Source organism: Antechinus flavipes, chromosome 2, assembly GCF_016432865.1.
Source record: "Antechinus flavipes isolate AdamAnt ecotype Samford, QLD, Australia chromosome 2, AdamAnt_v2, whole genome shotgun sequence".
In the NCBI taxonomy this organism is placed as follows: Eukaryota; Metazoa; Chordata; class Mammalia; order Dasyuromorphia; family Dasyuridae; genus Antechinus; species Antechinus flavipes.
In genome coordinates, this window is record NC_067399.1 from 502,655,437 (window position 1) to 502,671,458 (window position 16,022).

At 34.8% G+C, this 16,022-nt stretch overlaps 1 protein-coding gene across 4 annotated transcripts in view; it reads left to right on the top strand.

Annotated features, from left to right (window-relative positions):
- Positions 1–16,022, top strand: part of NUP214 (nucleoporin 214) — a 115,570-nt gene that overhangs the window by 29,461 nt on the left and 70,087 nt on the right. For all 4 annotated transcript variants that reach the window (XM_051980212.1, XM_051980213.1, XM_051980215.1 and 1 more), the window contains 2 exons: positions 13,275–13,378; positions 13,716–13,898. In XM_051980212.1, coding sequence (XP_051836172.1) covers positions 13,275–13,378; positions 13,716–13,898 — 287 coding nt within the window. The remainder of the gene's footprint in view (positions 1–13,274; positions 13,379–13,715; positions 13,899–16,022) is intronic.

The window sequence follows — 16,022 nt, forward strand, 5'->3', positions numbered from 1 at the left end:
AAATGCTGTATCTTGAGTCCATCACTTTTGTCTGGAAGAGAGTAACATGTTTTCTTATGAGTCCTTTGGGAACACAGTCTTTGTTTTTATTTACAGTGTTGTCCTAGGATAAATTGTTCTGCTGCTGCTCCCTTTACTCTGCATCTTACCCAAGATCCTCTACACTCATTTTTTGTCATTTCTTATGGTACAGTATTATTCCATTTTTTTACGTACAATGATTTGCTCAGACACTCCATATTTTATGAGCACCATTCTAAATTTTAGTTCTTTTTTTTTTTTTTTTTTTAATCCACACTTCAGGATCAAGGAAGTATTTTGCTTCTGATATTTCTCTCCCCAATATTATTCTCTCTCATAGTGCCCTATCCCTACTTGTTTCTTATTTAAAAATAAAATCATTCTGAACTTAAATCCCCCAAAAAGAACATTTCTGTACACACAATAAAACATGAAAACAACATTCTGAATTTCTAATTTATGCTACTTGCTTTAAAATGTGTGTATGTAAATTCTATACATTATATTTCTATATATATTCTATATTTTATATAGAATGTATAAATACTATACATTATTTTCAAAATTGTCTTGTCTTTGCATTCTTCTGAATTTCCTTTTGTTCAATTAAAAGAAATATTTCAATGGTTCTTTTTTTTTTTCCCTTAGTGGTAAAGGTGAGAGGACTGCTTTTTTTAATTTAAGTTTTATTTTTATTTTCAGTTCCAAATTCTTTCCTTTCCTTCATATTTCCCTCATTCATTGAGAAACACAATACCCATGATCTTTGTGAAGTCATGCAAAATATATTTCCACTTTAGCCATATTGCCTACCCCCAAAAAACAAAAAAAATAAAGTAAGTAAAGAAAAAATGTGCTTCCAAGATTATCAGTTCTCCATCTGACAGTGGATAGTATTTGTTCATAAAGTCTTATTTTATTACAATCATGTACCACAACTTGTTCACCCATTTCCAGTTATCATCTCTTCAATTTCCAATTCTTTGCCAATACAGAAAAAACTGGGATTTTTAAATTTTCTTTTTTATTTCTATTTTATATTTTTATATAGGTATCTTCCTTTCCTTTTTCTTTTGATCTCTTTGGGATACAGACTTAGTAGTGGTGTTGTTGGGTTAAAGGCATAGTTCCAGATTGTTCTTCAGAGTGGTTGGATCACTTCAAAATTTTTTCTACGGAGTATTAGTGTCCATAGTTTTCCACATCCCCTGTAGCATTTGTAATTTTCCTTTTTTGTCATGTTAGCCAGTCTGATAAGTATAAGGCAACATTTTGGGGTTTTTAAATTTTGTATTTTTCTGTTTGTCTAGTGATTTAGAGGATTTTTTTCAAGTTTAAAATTTTTTCTTCTGAAAATTGTGAGGGGGCATTACTATTACTAATATCTCCTTTCCCCTCATTTTTTTTTTAAACTAAAAAGATAGAAAAGAACCTTTGTATCAAATAAGCCTAGTTAAACAAAATACATTCACATAATGGCTATGTAAAAAATGTATGTCTCTTTCTGCATTTTATGTTCATCACTTCTCTCTCATTGTCAGATGAGTAACATTGCTTCATCATTGGTCTGGAAACACAATTGGACATTGTGTGTTGATTAGCAATTTTTTAGTCTTTCTAATTTTTAAAATCTTGTTATCTTTGTAGAAATTGTTCTTCCGTTTTACTGTTTTTCATTCTCACTTCCAGAAATGTTCTGCAATTGTCTCTTTTTTCATTTTTTATGGCAAAACTATATCACATTAAATTAGCATATTATTATTTATTGAGCCATTTCCCAATTGTATAAGAGGTGGTTTAAAACAACTTCTTACATTCTCATTCTTTTCTTTTTTTATCTTTTACTCCTTTCTTCAGATCAGAAAATTGGTTTTGCTCACAGCTATTTCTTCCTCCACTATCATCCTCCTTAATCTTAACCCCTTTTCTATCGATTTTTTCCCTGTGTTTAATTTGATGTATTTCTACACTAAAATTGTGTGTGTGTGTGTGTGTGTGTGGGTGTGGGTGTGTGGGTGTGTGGGTATTCTGATATAAGCATGAGGTTTTCAACTGATGCTTGTTCTCCCTCACCCTCTACGCTTTTCTTTTCTTTTCTTTTTTTTTTAAATATCTGTCTTTTTTTTTTTTTTAAAATAACTTTTTATTGACAGAGTCCATGCCAGGATAATTTTTTACAGCATTATCCCTTGCACTCACTTTTGTTCCGATTTTTCCCCTCCTTCCCTCCACCCCTCCCCCAGATGGCAAGCAGTCCTTTACATGTTGAATAGGTTACAGTATATCCTGGATACAATATACGTGTGTAGAACCAAACAGTTTTCTTGTTGCACAGGGAGAATTGGATTCAGAAAGTATAAATAACCTGGGAAGAAAAACAAAAATGCAAGCAGTTTATATTTATTTCCTAGTTTCTTTCTTTGGGTGTAGCTGCTTCTGTCCATCCTTGATCAATTGAAACTGAATTAGCTCTCTTTATCGAAGAGATCCACTTCCATCAGAATACATCCTCAAGCAGTATCGTTGTTGAGGTATATAATGATCTCCTAGTTCTGCTCATTTCACTTAGCATCAGTTCATGTAAGTCTCGCCAGTCCTCTCTGTATTCATCCTGCTGGTCATTCCTTACAGAACAATAATATTCCCTAACATTCATATACCACAATTTACTCAACCATTCTCCAATTAATGGGCAACCATTCATTTTCCAGCTTCTAGCCACTACAAACAGGGCTGCCACAAACATTTTGGCACATACAGGTCCCTTTCCCTTCTTGTATCTCTTTGGGGTATAAGCCCAGTAGAAACACTGCTGGATCAAAGGGTATGCACAGTTTGATAACTTTTTGAGCATAGTTCCAAATTGTTCTCCAGAATGGCTGGATGTATTCACAATTCCACCAACAATGTATCAGTGTCCCTGTTTTCCCACATTCCCTTCAACATTCCGCATTATCTTTCCCTGTCACTCTAGCCAATCTGACAGGTGTGTAGTGGTATCTCAGAGTTGTCTTAATTTGCATTTCTCTGATTAATAATGATTTGGAGCATATTTTCATATGTCTATAAATAGTTTCAATTTCTTCGTCTGAGAATTGTCTGTTCATATCCTTTGACCATTTATCAATTGGAGAATGGTTTGATTTCTTATAAATTAGAGTCAGTTCTGTATATATTTTGGAAATGAGGCCTTTATCAGAACCTTTGACTGTAAAAATGTTTTCCCAGTTTATTGTTTCCCTTCTAATCTTGTCTGTATTTGTTTTGTTTGTACAAAAACTTTTCAGTTTGATATAATCAAAATTTTCTATTTTGTGGTCAATAGTGATCTCTAGTTCTTCTTTGGTCATAAATTCCTCCCTCTTCCACAGGTCTGAGAGGTAAACTATCCTATGCTCTTCCAATTTATTTATAATCTCATTCTTTATGCCTAGGTCATGAACCCATTTTGACCTTATCTTGGTATACGGCGTTAAGTGTGGGTCAATGCCTAGTTTCTGCCATACTAAGTTCCAATTTTCCCAACAATTTTTGTCAAATAATGCGTTCTTATCCCAAAAGCTGGGGTCTTTGGGTTTGTCAAACACTAGATTATTAAAGTTATTGGCTGTTTGGTCCTTTGAATCTAACCTATTCCATTGATCAACTAGTCTATTTCTTAGCCAATACCAGATGGTTTTAGTAACTGCTGCTTTATAATATAATTTTAGATCTGGTACAGCTAAGCCACCTTCATTTGATTTTTTTCATTAATTCCCTTGAAATTCTTGACCTTTTGGTTTTCCATATGAACTTTGTTGTTATTTTTTCTAGGTTATCAAAGTAGTTTTTTGGGAGTCTGATTAGTATAGCGCTAAATAAATAGATTGGTTTAGGTAGTATTGCCATCTTTATTATCTTTGCTTGCCCAATCCAAGAGCATTTAATATTTTTCCAGTTGGTTAGATCAGACTTAATTTGTGTGGAAAGTGTTTTGTAGTTTTGCTCATAAAGTTTCTGATTTTTCCTTGGCAGATAGATTCCTAAATATTTTATACAATCAGTAGTTACTTTAAATGGAATTTCTTTTTGTAACTCTAACTGTTGGGTTTTGTTAGTGATATATAAGAATGCTGATGACTTATGTGGTTTAATTTTGTATCCTGCAACTTTGCTGAAGGTGTGGATTGTTTCTAATAACTTTTTAGTAAAATCTCTGGGGTTCTCTAAGTATACCATCATATCATCAGCAAAGAGTGATAATTTGGTTTCCTCATTGCCTGTTCTTATTCCTTTAATCTCTTTCTCAACTCTTATTGCCAAAGTTAGCATTTCTAATACAATATTAAATAGTAACGGTGATAGTGGGCAACCTTGTTTCACTCCTGATCTTATTGGGAATGGTTGCAGTTTGTCCCCGTTACATATGATGCTTACTGCTGGTTTTAAATAGATGCTACTGATTATTTTAAGGAAAAGTCCATTTATTCCTATACTCTCAAGAGTTTTTAATAGGAATGGATGTTGGATTTTATCAAATGCTTTTTCTGCATCTATTGAGATGATCATATGATTTTTGTTAATGTGATTATTAATATGGCCAATTATACTGAGAGTTTTCCTAATATCGAACCAGCCCTGCATTCCTAGTATAAATCCTACTTGATCATGGTGTATTATTCTGGGGATGATTTTCTGTAGTCTTTTTGCTAATATCTTATTTAAGATTTTAGCATCAATATTCATTAGGGAGATTGGTCTATAATTTTCTTTCTCTGTTTTCAACCTACCTGGTTTAGATATCCAGTACCATGTCTGTGTTGTAAAAGGAGTTTGGTAGGACTCCTTCACTCCCTATTTTTTCAAATAGTTTATAAACCATTGGGGCTAATTGTTCTTTGAATGTTTGGTAGAATTCACATTTGAATCCATCTGGTCCCGGGGAATTTTTTTTAGGGAGTTGATTGATAGCTTGTTCTATTTCTTTTTCTGAAATGAGACTATTTAAGCAATTTACTTTTTCCTCTGATAGAGGAAGCCTATATTTTTGGAGATAGTCATCCATTTTGCTTAGGTTATCAAATTTATTAGCATAAAGTTGGGCAAAGTAACCCCTTATTATTTCTTTAATTTCCTCTTCATCAGTGGAAAGTTCTCCCTTTTCATTTTTAAGACTACTAATTTGATTTCCCTCTCTCCTTTTTCTAATCAGATTTACCAAGGGTTTATCAATTTTATTGGTTTTTTCATAAAACCAGCTCTTAGTTTTATTTATTAATTAAATAGTTTTTTTCACTTTCTATATTATTAATTTCTCCTTTTTATTTTAGAATTTCAAGTTTAGTAATTGATTGGGAGTTTTTAATTTGGTCTTTTTCTAGCTTTTTAAGTTGCAGGCCCAATTCATTGATCTTCTCTTTCTCTATTTTATTCAAGTAAGCCTCTAAGGATATAAAATTTCCCCTTATCACCACTTTGACTGCATCCCATAAATTTTGGTATGATGTCTCACCATTGTCATTACCTTGAGTGAAATTATTAATTGTGTCTATAATTTGCTGTTTCACCCAATCATTCTTTAAGATGAGATTATTTAGTTTCCAATTACTTTTTGGGCTATTTACACCTAACTTTTTGTTGAATGTAGTTTTTATTGCATTGTGATCTGAAAGGAAAGCATTTACTATTTCTGCCTTCCTGCATTTAATTTTGAGGTCCTTATGTCCTAATATATGGTCAATTTTTGTGTAGGTTCCATGAACTGCTGAGAAGAAAGTATACTCCTTTCTGTCACCATTCAGTTTTCTCCAGAGATGTATCATACCTAATTTTTCTAATATTCTATTTACCTCTTTAATTTCTTTCTTATTTGTTTTATGATTTGATTTATCTAAATCTGAGAGTGCAAGATTGAGATCTCCCACTATTATAGTTTTGCTGTCTATTTCTTCTTGCAACTCTCTTAACTTCTCCTTTAGGAAGTTAGATGCTCTACCACTTGGTGCATATATGTTTAATACTGATATTGCTTCATTGTCTATAGTACCCTTTAGCAAGATACAGTTTCCTTCCTTAACTCTTTTAATTAGATCAATCTTTGCTTTTGCTTGATCTGAGATAAGGATGGCTATCCCTGCTTTTTTGACTTCACCTGAAGCATAATAGATTCTGCTCCAGCCTTTTACCTTTACTGTGTATGTATCTCCCTGTTTTAAATGTGTTTCCTGTAAACAACAGTTTTGACTTTTGATCCAGTCTGCTATCCGCCTCCTCTTTATGGGAGAGTTCATCCCATTCACATTTACAGTTAAAATTTCTAATTCTGTATTTCCTGCCATCCTAATATCCCCAGATTATACTTTTCTTTTTCTTGCCCTCCTTCCCGTTTTCCCTAGTATTAAACTTATTGTTCCCACTTACATCACGCAGCTCTCCCTCTTTAGTATTCCTCCCTCCTCCCTTTGAATCCCTTCCCCTTTTTTGTACCCTTCCCTTATTACTCTTTTTCCTTCTCCCTTTTCCTCTCCCACTTTTTAATGAAGTGAGAAGAATTGCTGTAAAACAAATATGTCAATTATTTCCTCTTTGAGCCAACTCTGATGAGAGTAGGATTCACACAATGTTCCTCCCCCTCTCTAAGTTCCCTCATATATGATAGGTTTCCTTTGCTTCATCGTCGCATGTAGTTTTCCTCTTTTTATCTCCCCTCTTCCCGACACTATCCCCTTTCCATTTCTACTTCCCTTTTTTATGTTATATCGATAAAATCAAATTATACATATGGTTTTTATGTATAACCACAACAGAAATACAGTTCTCAAAAGTTCCTTTTACTTTTTTCTACTTCTCTGAGTCCTGTTGTTGGAGATCAAATTTTTTGTTTAAGTCTGGTTTTTTCCTTAGAAACAAATGGAATTCCTCTATTTCATTAAATGCCCATCTTCTTACATGGAAAAAAATACTCAGCTTAGCTGGATAGTTTATTCTTGGCTGCATTCCAAGCTCTTTTGCCTTTCAAAAAATCTGATTCCAGGCCCTTCGATCCTTTAATGTTGAGGCAGCCAGATCTTGTGTGACCCTTATTGTGGTATCTCGGTATTTGAACTGTTTTTTCCTGGCTGCTTGTAAAATTTTTTCTTTAGTCTGAAAATTCTGAAGTTTGGCCACAATATTCCTCGGAGTCTTTATTTTAGGGTCTTTTTCAGAAGGCGTTCGATGAATTCTTTCAACGCCTATTTTCCCTTCTGGTTCTATTACTTCTGGGCAGTTCTCTTTGATGATTTCCTGTAAAATAGTATCTAGGCTCTTTTTTTCATCATAATTTTCGGGTAGTCCAATGATCATCTTCAGGTTATCTCTCCTAGATCTATTTTCCAGGTCTATTGTTTTTCCAAGTAAATATTTGACATTTTTTTTCCCAATCTTTCCTTTTTTTGCCTTTGCTTGACTGATTCTTGATGTCTCAATGAATCAGTCATTTCTATTTGTTCATTTCTGATTTTTAGTGAGTTATTTTCTTCATTAGCTTTTTTTACTTCTTTTTGTATATATCCAATTGAGTTGTTTTGCTCTATGGAATTTTTTTCCATTTCACTAATTTTTTTTTTTTTTTAGTGAGTTGTTTTCTTTTTCCAATTTGCAAATTCTGTTTCCCTGCACTTCTTGGGAGTTTTTTATCTTTTCCAATTTATATTTTAGGAAGTTGTTGCTCTCTTGCATGGCTTCTCTTTCCTTTCCCAATTTTTCTTCTAGTTCTCTTTTAAGGTTTTTAATAGTCTCTTCTAGGAGAGCCTTTTGTATTGGAGACCAACAATCGTCTGGAGACTGTCTGCTATTAGTCTCTTCAGGGTTGAAAAGCTGTTCTCTTTCTGTATAAAAACTATCAATCGTCCTTTTGATTTTTTTACTCATTTTGTTAAAACCTGTAAGGTCTGCCTTCAGAGCCAGGAGGTTACCAGCTTCCTCTGCAGAACAGTGAAAGGTGTATGGAGGGGTAGCTGTCCTGCCATTCGGCTATAAAAAGCAGGGAGGTACTGGAGTGCTCTGGGAAAGAGTTCCCCACCCGGGAATAACTCAGACCTGCAGGGCAGAGCTGGGAAAGTGCCCTGCAAAGGACCCCCACTGTGTGAGATAACAACTGCCCTGGGGCTAGATGCTGAGCAGTGAGAGTTTCATTTCCCAAGCAAATCCTGCCCTGGGGCTGTGGGTATTAGCAGTTGAGCAGTGAATGGATTTGCAGGGACGGGATCTGCCCGGGAAGCACAGTCTGCTGGGGAAGTTCTATTGCCCCGGGCCGAGCACCCCTCTGTGCCTATTAGAGGCTGCCCAGGCTGTGTCCCCCTACCGTGCAGATTTGTAACTGCCCCTGCAAAAGGCCCGAACTGCAGGATGTGGCTGCAGGGCTACGTTAAAGTCTACCTGTGTCACTTCCGGGTTTGAGGGGTTACAGCCAGATCTCGTGAGGTTCTGGCGATTTTTTAGAGGACCCTCTGTTTTAGGCTTTAACTTCTCTGCCAGTTTACTGCTTTGTAGTCAAGGCAGAGCAGTCAGCCTATAGCAGAGTCGTTTCTATAACTTCTCTAGCCACAGAGATCACCCCCGACCCTGGTCTGCTCAGGACTAGTCTCTCGCTGCCTGTGCTGGTCTGTTCCTGGCCCCTCAGGACAAACCTTTTCTGGCGAGCTTCTGGATTGACTTTGGCTGGTAAATTGTGTGCTTCTAATCTTCATGAGTTTAAGCAGTGAAGAGCTGTTTTTGAGGCTGGATTAAATAGTTGGTTATGAGGGGAATGAGAGGAGTTTAGAGAGTCGTGTGGGCCTGCTCCGCCATCTTGGCTCTGCCCCCTCCCTACTCTTTTCTCACAAACCTCAGTTATGAAAAATAGCTGGTTCCATTCCCCTTTCCTCTTTTATTTTTTTTTTCCTTTTTTATTTTTTATTATAGCTTTTTATTTACAACCCTTTCCTCTTTTCTACCTCTGTGTATTCCTTATACTTTCCTTTCTCTTTTTTCACTTAAAACACTCAATTGGACCTAATCTTCCCCCAGGTCCTCTGTTTTTGTTAATTTAACTTTCTCAGTACCCTTTGAAGGTTTTAAAAGGATACTTTTATGTTCTTCCTGTTAGAATGTTAGAACTACATCATATAAAACCTTCCATATGCTTAAAAAAATTCACCTTTCTAATTCTTTTTTGGCTTTTACCTGAGAAATCCTTGAAAGTGCTTTATACTTTTAAAGGTTTATTCCCCTCCCTCTCTCTTTCATTCCCCAGCTTTATAGGCTAAGTTGCTATTGTTTGTAAGCCTATACTTTTGTTATTGGAATAATGTATTCTAAGATCCCTCTTGTTTATAGTAGAAGTAACTAGGTCTTGTGTGAGCCTGACTCTGGCTCTTTGGTACATGACCTGGTTTCTTCTGTTTCCTTGCAGAATTTTTTGGCTTTACATTACTAGGACTTTTACTTTGGGGAGTTTTATTGAGAAACTGATGAGTAGTTTTTCTCTTTTCATTTTGCCCTCTGGTTCTAATAGATTAGCTTTCACATATAATTTCTTGAAGTATAATGTCCAATATTTTTTTTTAATATGGTTTTCAGGGAGTTTAGTGATTTTTAAATTATCTCCATTTGACCTGTTTTCCAGAATAGCTATATTTTTTAATTTTTATTTATTTATTTATTTTATTTACAAGATATATGCATAGGTAATTTTTCAGCATTGACAATTGCAAAACCTTTTGTTCCAATTTTTCCCCTCCTTCCCTCCACCCCCTCCCTCAGATGGCAGGTTGACCAATGCATGTTAAATATGTTAAAGTATAAGTTAAATACAATATATGTATACATGTCCATACGGTTATTTTGCTATACAAAAAGAAAAGGACTTTGAAATAGTGTACAATTAACCTGTGAAGGAAATCAAAAATGCAGGCGGACAAAAATAGAGAAATTGGGAATTCTATGAAGTGGTTCATACTCATTTCCCAGAGTTCTTTCTCTGGGCGTACGTAGCTGGTTCAATGCATTACTGCTCCATTGGAACTGATTTGGTTCATCTCATTGTTGAAGAGGGCCACGTCCATCAGAATTGATCATCATATAATATTGTTGTTAAAGTATATAATGATCTTCTGGCCCTGCTCATTTCACTCAGCATCAGTTCATATAAATCTCTCCAGGCCTTTCTGAAATCATCCTGCTGGTTGTTTCTTACAGAACAGTAATATTCCATAATAGTCATATACCACAATTTATTCAGCCATTCTCCAATTGATAGTCATCCACTCAGTTTCCAGTTTCTGGCCACTACAAAGAGGGCTGCAATAAACATTCTTGCACTTATGGGTCCCTTTCCATTCTTTAAAATCTCTTTGGGATTTAAGCCTAGTAATAACACTGCTGTATCAAAGGGTATGCACAGTCTGATAACTTTTTGAGCATAGTTCCAAATCACTCTAGAATCGCTGGAGGTATTCACAGTTCCATCAACAATGTATCAGTGTCCCCGTTTTCCCCTCCAACATTCCCAGACTAGCTATTTTTTTTATATCAGCTTATACTTTTAAAAAAAAATTTTTTTAGTCTTTTGATTTTATTTTAAAATTTCGTTCTGACTCAAGAGTCATTGGTTTTTGTTTAGTTTATTTTGCTTTTCAAGGAGTCATTTCTTGAGTAGAATTTACCATGTCCTAAGCCCCTTTATTCACTTTCCATTCTTTCCTCCAGTTTTTGTCTTTTTTATTTTTTAGTCTTTTGCTTCATTTCTTCTATTTATGTAGTCTGTGGAAAATCCTTTTTTGGGGGGTGTCTCTGTAGCTGTTACATTTATTTTCTACTTTTATGCTATATCTTTGAGCATCTCTAGCTACACTAATTTATATATACGTATTACATATATATATATACACACACATACATATACATATATATATATACACACACACATAAATCTATGTAGATAGATAGATGGATGGAAGGATAGATGGATGTGTGCGTGGGTGGATTTATGGGTTGGTATTGGATTTACTTATCTCTTCAGCTTTAGGTCATGATTTGGGGCTTTGTACTAGAGCCAGGCTCAGTTTTTGGTGGGGTGAGTAATTCTGATTTATCTCACCCTGGGTCCACTGAATTCCTCTGCTGACTACCTCCTTTTGGGTTTAGGAGTTGCCCTTAAATCTTCCGGGTCTTCTGTGGCCTATAATTCAGAGTGTTAAGTCCCAGATGTCCTATCTATGTGCTGCTATATACTGTTCTGCTCCCTGTTTTGCCACATTGGTTGCTGCTGTTACCCAAGTGCCCTGCTCTCCATTTACAATTATCTGGAGCTTTCTACTGCTACTTCCAAATACAGTGCTCTCCAGGTTGCCTATCTCTGTTAACTGTGGGATGCTATGGGCTTGTTGGTCAGTGTTGCCCAGCTCTCTCAACTATTTCCCATGGATTACTGGCCATGTAATGGTGTTGTAATCAATGATGTTTAGTATAGTTCTGTAGTAGAATAAATCACTCACTGGCATTTTTTATTAGATTTCTTGATTGTTTGATCTGGTATGATTTTCAAGGTTTTCCTAAAGTAAGTGAGGGGAAACTGGCCAGCCAGCTTCCATTCAGCCAGATATATGGGTCAGAAGATCATACGTGAGTGTTTTTGACAAAAATCTTTTTCCATCACCTCTTAAATCATACCTTTTTATTTATTCTATATGACCAGCCCTTGGTAGAATAGGTTTTTAATATGTATTGCCTACTGCCTTCTATTCTTCTACTCTTTTAGGCCTTTTTATTCTTGGAATCTATCATACCAACAAATTCACGTTTGTTAGCTTGCTTCTACTTACTCTCTTGGTGTTTTCTTTTGCTTCTAAATATTTATATTTGCATGTTTCTGTCCAAGTTAGAAGAAACTTACAAGATTTGTTCATACTGAGTATAACTTTCTCATTCATATTTCAAATATTTATTAAGCACCTACTCTGCAAAATCCATAGATGTTTGCAACAGAGAGAAACACCCTTGAAGAGTTTTTGTTTTAGTAGCTAATGACAATAAGTCACTGAATATCTATAATTCAGTATTTTCACTATGAAGGTTGAAACCTTAGCTTTTTGTATTATTACTCTTTAAGGAAATAAAATTCTCATGTCATGGCAGGGTTCCCAAAGTTGTTAAAAAGAAAATGACTTTCATGTGGATAAGGGATCAGACTTCTTGTCCTTTGTAAGAAGTAGGAAGTGGGACAGAAAAGGCAGAGAAGCAGATTTAGGTTCAATGCAGTGGGCCCTTCCAGACAGGAAAGGTACCCTGATTTTCTAAGCAATGCTTAAAAGGATGTTTCCAAGGCTCTTTCCAGGTTAGTTCCTTTCCAGTGTCATGAGTCTCTCTTCACATGTACTGGGACAGATAATCATTTTATTTACCTTCCTTTTGTACCATCTTGTCCCCAAATGTCAAATAAAATGTTTTCCTAGAATTGTTTTTTTATATTAGTTACAAGTTTTATATGAATATATTTCTACCATGTTTAACATATATTGGACTACTTGTTATCTGGGGAAGGGAGAAGGCGGGGGACTGGAACACAAGGTTTTGCAAGGCTAATATTGCAGAATTATCTATGCATAATTTTTGAAAAATAAAAAGCTTAATTAAAAAAAATAAGTTTAGTATGAATAGTTAAACTCTGATAAAGGATTCCACAGCCTTTCTGTCTCTGTTTCTTTGTACGTATATTATATTTATTCATAAATGTTGTGTATATAGCTCTTTGTGGGATTTTGCATTTGTATTTTTAGCATCAGAATAGTGCTTAATGGATGCTTAATATTTTTGAGTTAAATTGAATTAAGACCCATCATGTTTCGTTCCTTCCATATGTTTAGACTTGCTCTGCTTTATCTCAGAGGGCAGAAATAATAGCAATGGGGAAAAGTTGCAAAATGGGGATTGTAGTTCATTGTAAGAGACAACTTTTCAATAACAATTATCCACAAATGAAATGGGCTTACTCAGGAGGAAATAGAGTCTTTGAGGTTTTCAAATGAAGGCTAGATGGTTACTTGTTAGGAGGTTATTGTTTGGGTATGAACTGTATTAGAAACCTTCAAGATCCCCTGATTCTAGCATTTTTTTCTATACAACAAATTTAGACCCCTGTGTTATGAAATTACTATAGGTATTTTATCAATTCTTTTAAAAATTGCCTTTAATTTGAGCTGTTGTTCAAGCTGGAAAATGAGTCATTTTTCTTTAAGACTTCTTTTTCTTGATAGGAAATTCGTCGTCTTCATCAATATGTAAAATTTGCAGTCCAAGATGTGAATGATGTTCTAGATCTGGAGTGGGACAGACATCTGGAAGAAAAGAAGAAACAAAAGTGAGTACCGATAAGATGACAGAGCATTCTTTATTCTCCTTAATGATGACCTCCTCTCTTTCAGATTTCTAGATGATGCTATTATTAATAATCTCTTTCCCAAATATTTCCTTTGCCTTTGAGTACCCTACTGAAATGCTCAAGTAGGAAGTGATAGCTGCTTACCTTTATCTAGGGAGACAGTTACTTAGTCACAATTCGTTTGGGGAAGCAATTGGGAAGAGTGGGAGAGAAAAAAGACTTGGAAAAGTGTAACATGAAATCATTTGGTATATGGTCGTCATAGATTAAACCAATCATCCCTAAAATTTTAAAGATTTCTCTTTACTGTCAACAGGCGTCTGCTTGTTCCAGAGCGAGAGACACTATTTAACACTCTTGCCAACAACCGGGAGATAATCAACCAGCAGAGGAAGAGGTTGAATCATCTGGTAGACAGTTTACAGCAGCTCCGACTTTATAATCAAACCTCTCAGTGGAGCATACCCAATGAAAGCCCTTCTCAGAGCAGTACTCAGAGGTATGTGAATAAATTGGGGATGGGAATGGAATAGGTCTTTGAGATGATTCTCTCCAGAATTATGAATAATAATACTAAAGTAGTTTATGAGATAGATGGCTATCAGGAAAAGGATACTTTCTCAATAGCTGTTTTATCAAGGACTTCAGCCTGCATGTATTACCTGACATTCATTAGTTCTATGATTATTTCACAATTTAAGTGAAAATGATTATGGGATGGGTTAATATTTTGCTTTTTAGAAATAAATTGTTTTCTTTCATTGTGAAGCTAGTTTTTAGATAAGGGACTGTGCATATCATTTACTACATGAAGTCCCCTAAACAATAGGAGATCCTTTTTTTTTGAATGAGATTTAAAGAATTTAGTAGGATTTTTTTATCTGTCATAATGATTTCTTTTCATTCACTCAACACTCACAGCACATAAGGTCACACAGCTAATTAGTTTCTAATGTTAGATTTTATTTCAGGTCTTCCCATTTGCTGACCTATTGCACTGTCTACCACCTTGCTGCTCTATTGGTTATACACTTAGAAAATAATATTTGCATATAGAATTTAATGTTTTTGTTTATTTGTATAATGTCATATGAATATGGATTTCTGGACCCCTACACACACACACACACACACACACACACACCCCAAAGTTTTGAACCCACAGATTGAAAACTAGTAACGTAGAATTTTGTGTTTCCTTTATTGTTTTTTGCTTTTTTAATGTAACTAGCTGCTCTTTATTTAAAATTTTTTTCCATTTAATAGAAATCTGCCATCTTTCTCTCCCACCTCCAACTCCCAAATAAGAAGAAAAAGTAAACCCTTGTTACAGATGAGTCAAGCAAAACAGATTTCTTTATTGATCAAAGAAATGTTTCATTCTAGGCTCTGATTCTTTTACCTCTCATCAAAAGGTGAATAAGTGAGTTTCATTATGAATCCTGTGGAGTCATGGCTTATTATTATAATGACTGGTCAGGGTTCTGAAGTCTTTCAAAGTTATTTGTCTTTATAATATTGATGTCATTATATGAATTGTTCTGGTTCTGATCACTTTACTTTGCATTAGTCCATATTAGACTTCTCAGGTTTCTTTGAAATCACCACATTTGTATACTATGCCTTGTTTAACCATTTCTTAACTGATTTTCTATCACTGCTAAAAGAGTTATAAATTTTTGGGGAAATCCTTAGTTACAGTTTGTTTTGCACAGGTCTAAATCCTCTTTTTATCTAATCTCTTTTCTGTTCCTATTTCATTCTTCCCTTTCCATCCCCTTTACTTGTGGAGTAAAATTGTTCATTTATCCAACTGTATTCTTTGCTCCTTAAAATAGTTCAGAGGAGAATGAGATTCAGAAATCAGCCTCTCCTCCTATTCCTTCCTCCTTTTGTAATTATTTTTTGTAGCCTATTGACCTGAGCTAACTTTTCCTTACCTTCCTCTCCTTCCCTCTTTTCACTCTCTTTCCATTCTTCTTTAATATCATCAAGATATCATATAGCCCATTCTAGGTGTTTTCTCTTAGATTCCTTCTATGGCCTCTGATGTTGATAGTATTCTGTGGGGACTTAGGTGTCATGTTTCTATATTAGAATATAGACAGTTTATCTTTGTTTAGTTCATTCATGTTTACTTTTTTAAAGTTTCTCTTGATTCCTTTTTTCCACTCACATTTTTTACATGGCTCAGGTTTTTTCATCAGGAATGGTTGGGAGTCCTATTTCATTAAAAGTCCATTCCCTTCCCCTCATCACATTAGAGTCAGTTTTATTAAGTTTATATTATAAGCTAATACTTTGTCTTCTGAAATATTATATTCTAATCTCTCTGCTTCTTTATAATGTTGGCTGCTAAACCATGTGTGATCTTGACTCCTGGCTCCTGGTTATTTGAATTATTTCTTTCTGACTGTTGCAGTATTTTTACATTGATGTGGAAGCTTTGGATTTTAGTATAATTTTCCTGAGACTTTTCATTTTGGGCTTTCTTTCAGGAGGGATGACTGGTGAATTTTTTTCTTTTTTATACTTTGCCCTCTAGTTCTAAAAGATCTGGCAGTTTTCTTTTTCTTTTTTAATTATAGCTTTTTATTTACACGCATGGGTAATTTTTCAGCAT